Here is a 4,872-nt window from a genome sequence, read left to right on the forward strand (position 1 = left end):
CGATGACTGGCCCCATCAAACCATGGACTTAGTCGAGACTCGGCAACTCATCAGGATCTAACGAAGACGCTGGTGCAGCCAAAGAATACGTCTACATATTTCCTTCCCATCACCCACTCACGTAATAACCTCATCGTTTATTGAGGTATTGAAGAACAGTTTATTATAGTCAACCGATCTAGACGCGTTAGTCATCCACAGTTTCTTTACGGATACTTGTAACGTTACCTTCTTGTTTGCATTTTATTATCAACATTTAATCAACTACCTTATTGTAATGCTAACCTAATATCCAATCAACTATGTACGGCTAGCTTTCCGTATAACCTCTAACTTTAAGTCTAATTATACATGTTCATTAGTAATAAGAATTATTCTAGGTTTTTAACTAAGTATAGCGATTACTTGTATGAAACAAAGTGTGAATCTCATTCCGCTCTGATAGATATATTTGAATTAAACGACTGCTATCGAACATTGGTCCTTCGAGCCGGATATATAGAGATATCTATTCAAGCAGTTGCGAGATGAGACTAGCACATGTGGAGGCTCGCTTAGAGCAGCAGGTCGCACTGAACCACTTGATTGCTAGTTCTTACGAAGATTTAACTAAAGTAGGATTAACTAACTTGAATTCACAAAGAATTCAGGCACGACTTGCTGCTCTGAAAGATGATTGGGAGAAGTTCTCCATAGTTCACGAGGCCATTGGAATAGCCTTGCAAGAATTAAGTGTTGAGGATAGACTGTACATACGGAGTCATTCTTACTTCTTGGATAACTTGTTTGTCACTACCCGGGAACTTTACTTAGAGTCTACGGAGCGTATCGGTTTATTATACGATTCTGATCATGGAGCCTTGACCGGATCTTCTTCGGGTCGTCTGGATTTCCCTGTTCCGACAGGTACTTCATATTATCATCACGCTAAGTTACCTCGCATAGAAATTCCGAAATTTAATGGCAATCCTGAAGAGTGGCTTTCTTTCAAAGATTTATTTACATCTCTTGTGATAGCTAATCGTTCTTTATCTGCGGTAGAAAAAATCCAGTATTTGAAAACTAGCTTGGTCGGCAATGCTGCTCAACTGTTAAGGAATATGACAATTACGGGGGATAACTTCCAACGAGCATGGGAGACATTAATTGCCTTTTATGAAAATACCAGAATGTTGGTGAACTCGACTTTGAACTCTCTGCTTAACTTGAAACGTATGTCCAAGGAATCAGCTCAGGAGATGGAGCTCTTGTACACTAACATCATGCAAATATACAGGTCTCTGGAAAATTTACAACGACCAGTAGGACAGTGGGATGACTTCCTTGTCTTTGTTGCCGTACAACGCTTGGATTCTGAATCGGTCAAAGCATGGGAGCAGCACTTGGGTTCCACCAAGGAGCCACCTACGTGGAAACAATTCACCGAGTTTCTATTATCCAGACTTCGGTCGCTGCAAGCTTTCGAGAAGACTCGGCATGGAAAATTCACGACTCATCCGCATAAGATTTCTGTCAAGACGCACATTCAAGGGATCAACAAGGCCGATACGTGCTAAGGTTACCGTTCAAACGTTCCACAGAGCAATTGGGAGACTCGAAGGCAAAAGCCATTCGCATGGTACATCAGTTGAATAGGAGGTTCGCCTCGGATTCAGCTTACGCAAGATTGTACTCAGATTTTGTAGCTGAATACGCAACGCTGCGACATATGATACCGATACCAGATTCTCAGTCAGAATCCACTTCTGGATATTACTTACCTCATCATGGAATAGTAAAGGAAAGTAGTATCACGACTAAGCTAAGGGTAGTGTTTAATGGATCCAGCAAGACTACGACGGGAATATCACTGAACGACTTACTTCATGTTGGACCCAAAATGCAAACTGACTTGTTCAAGGTCTTGATTTGGTTTAGACAATTTCGATATGTATTTTCAGCTGACGTTGAGAAGATGTTCCGTCAGATAAAGATCCATCCAGAAGACTGGAAATATCAGCAAATTTTATGGATAGACCACGAGGGTCACTTATCGACCTATCAACTTACAACCGTAACCTACGGATTGGCTTGCGCTCCCTATCAAGCTCTTCGGGTCATGTATCAACTAACTACGGATGAAGGAGAGAAATTTCCCTTAGCGGTTCCTGTATTGACACAGGGCCGGTATGTAGATGACCTCTTCGGAGGAGGAGATTCTATCGATCAGGCGCAAATGATTCTTCAGCAGGTAGACCAACTCTGCATGGCGGGCGAGTTCCACTTGCAGAAATGGGTTAGTAATCACCCTGACGTATTAACATCCATACCGGAACAGGATAGAATTTTTAGTTCGTCTGTACCAGTTGGGGAGAACTCAGTTGTGCTGTCACTTGGACTATATTGGCATTTAGATACGGACATTTTCCGATTTAATTTTCACCACAAACAAACGGAGATCATTTCGAAACGAATTATATTGTCTACAATTGCAAGGTTGTTCGATCCGCTTGGTTTCCTATCACCTGTTATTATAAAGGCGAAGATATTAATGCAAGAAGTTTGGTCAATACAACTGGGATGGGATGACCCAGTTCCTTCTACGATAGCTTCTAAATGGACCTCATTCGTTAACGATCTTCAGAATTTAACTTCTGTTAGTTTTCCTAGATGGATAGGCTTAAGTTCCGATCGAACATTTGAAATACACGGATTCGCTGATGCTTCACCGCATGCATTTGCAGCAGTCGTCTATACTCGATTGACCTCTAGCGATGGAACTATCCATACGAAGTTAATTGGTTCAAAGACTAAAGTGGCTCCCTTGAAACGGATGACCATACCGCGGTTGGAGCTCGCTGGTGCGGTTCTCCTGACCAAGCTAGTGAGACACATATTGGAGATTTTGAATCAGAATCACATTCCCATTTATTTATGGACCGACTCGTCTGTGGCGCTCACCTGGATAAGTAACCATCCTTCACGTTGGAAGGACTTCGTCCACAACAGAGTCTGCTTTATTCAGGAATCCTTGCCGCAAGCGCAATGGAGGTTCGTGGCAGGACAGGAGAATCCTGCCGACTTGGCAACAAGAGGTTTAACAGTTAGTCAACTATTAAATAAGGAGATTTGGTGGAACGGGCCCGTGTGGTTAACGAGACCGTATTCTGATTGGCCAACTACTCTAAGCGGTACCGAAAGCACTGAAAACCTGGAAGAAAAACCCATTAAGGTGGTTACGATTTGCGTTCAACAGTTCGAATATTGGAGTCTTCTATCGAGATACTCTTCCTTAACGAAATTACTTAGGATTACTGCCGTTTGCCGACGAGTTATTGACAGGTTTCGCAAATCTCCTAAGTCATCTCTGACGCATCCTCTCACTACCACTGAATTAGATTCGGCGAAACAATTTTGGGTAAAAACCGTACAATCAGCGGTCTTTTCAAAAGAGCTTGAGTTGATTTCTAGCGGAAAACACTTTCAACCTTCACACCCATTTTCGCGACTTACGCCGTTCAAAGGTGCTGACGGTATCTTACGGGTTGGGGGTCGCCTTCAAAATTCATCGTTAGGGATGGAAGCCAGACATCCGGCTATCTTACCGAAGTGTTCTCCACTCACTACATTAGTCATAGCAGATACGCATGAGCGAACCTTGCATGGGGGAACTCAGATCATGTTATCCACTCTGCGTGAGGAATTTTGGATCATAGGGGGTCGGGTCCCTATCAAGAGTCATATACTTAAATGCATTCAATGCACTCGTTTCCGTCAGAAAAGGGCGCAGCAGTTGATGGGTCAGCTTCCAAAGGCACGAGTTACACAATCTCGTCCATTTCTCCATTCGGGTATTGATTATGCTGGACCACTCTCCATTAAAACGTGGAAGGGAAAAAACGCTCGAAAGTATAAGGCCTATGTTGCTCTATTTGTCTGTCTTTCTACCTCAGCGATTCATCTGGAGTTGGTTACTGATTACACCGTTGATGCGTTCATAGCTGCATATAAACGATTCACGGGGCGGAGAGGAATCTGTACTTCATTATGGAGTGACTGTGGCACTAATTTTACAGGTGCAGATATTACGTTGCAACGATTATTCTCCGAAGCCACATCCGAATCTCAGCAACTCGCTTCTCTGCTAGCAAATAACGGTACACAGTGGAATTTAACCCCCCCATCAGCTCCGCATTTTGGCGGAAAATGGGAGGCAGGAGTAAAATCCTTGAAATTCCACCTTCGTCGAGTAATAGGAGACGCGTTATTGACCTATGAAGAGATGAATACTCTACTCGTTCAGATCGAGGCCATTCTCAATTCGAGACCACTAACACCACTAAGTAACGATCCAGAAGATTTAAACGCCTTGACCCCTGGTCACTTCCTCATGGGCTGCGCGCCTAATGTTGTACCAGAACCATCTTTAGAGGACACGTGTATTCCAAGACTATCCAGATGGCAACTAATACGAAAAATGGTTGATTGCTTTTGGACAAGATGGTCCAAAGAATGCTTACAGCGATATCACGCTATATCCAAGTGGAAGATTGAATCTGATTCGATCGGGATAGGTTCCATGGTGTTCGTTGTGGATGAGAGATATCCGCCTGCTAAATGGCCACTAGCGAGAGTCATTGCTGTTCATCCTGGTGAGGATGACTTAGTACGGGTAGTGACTATCAAGACTCAAGCTTCTATCTTAAAGAGACCGGTGGTCAAACTATGTCCGCTTCCTATTCAAGCTGACGTTATGTAGAACTTTTCGTTAAGGTAATTAACGAAGGCGGGCGGAATGTTGTGAACTCGTGACGTTCAATCGTTGGCGCGCGCGCTCATGTCGATAAGTGGCAGCCATGGCGCTGAACGGGCGCTGGCGTGCGGCACTTCTAG

The 4,872-nt window shown here is 43.6% G+C and overlaps 1 protein-coding gene across 1 annotated transcript; it reads left to right on the forward strand.

Moving 5' to 3' along the window:
- The first annotated feature begins 1,615 nt into the window (after window positions 1-1,615).
- LOC108767640 (uncharacterized) lies at window positions 1,616-4,738 on the forward strand. The gene has a single exon (XM_018517609.1). The coding sequence runs from the start codon at window positions 1,616-1,618 to the stop codon at window positions 4,736-4,738; it is 3,123 nt and encodes a 1,040-aa protein (XP_018373111.1).
- Window positions 4,739-4,872: the final 134 nt, after the last annotated feature.

The sequence above is a fragment of the Trachymyrmex cornetzi genome, unplaced genomic scaffold (genome assembly GCF_001594075.2).
Source record: "Trachymyrmex cornetzi isolate Tcor2-1 unplaced genomic scaffold, Tcor1.1 scaffold703, whole genome shotgun sequence".
In the NCBI taxonomy this organism is placed as follows: Eukaryota; Metazoa; Arthropoda; class Insecta; order Hymenoptera; family Formicidae; genus Trachymyrmex; species Trachymyrmex cornetzi.

What these genes read in the sequence shown, in the direction of transcription:
- LOC108767640 (XM_018517609.1), top strand. Translation starts at nt 1,616, where the DNA reads ATGGTACATCAGTTGAATAGGAGGTTCGCCTCGGATTCAGCTTACGCA.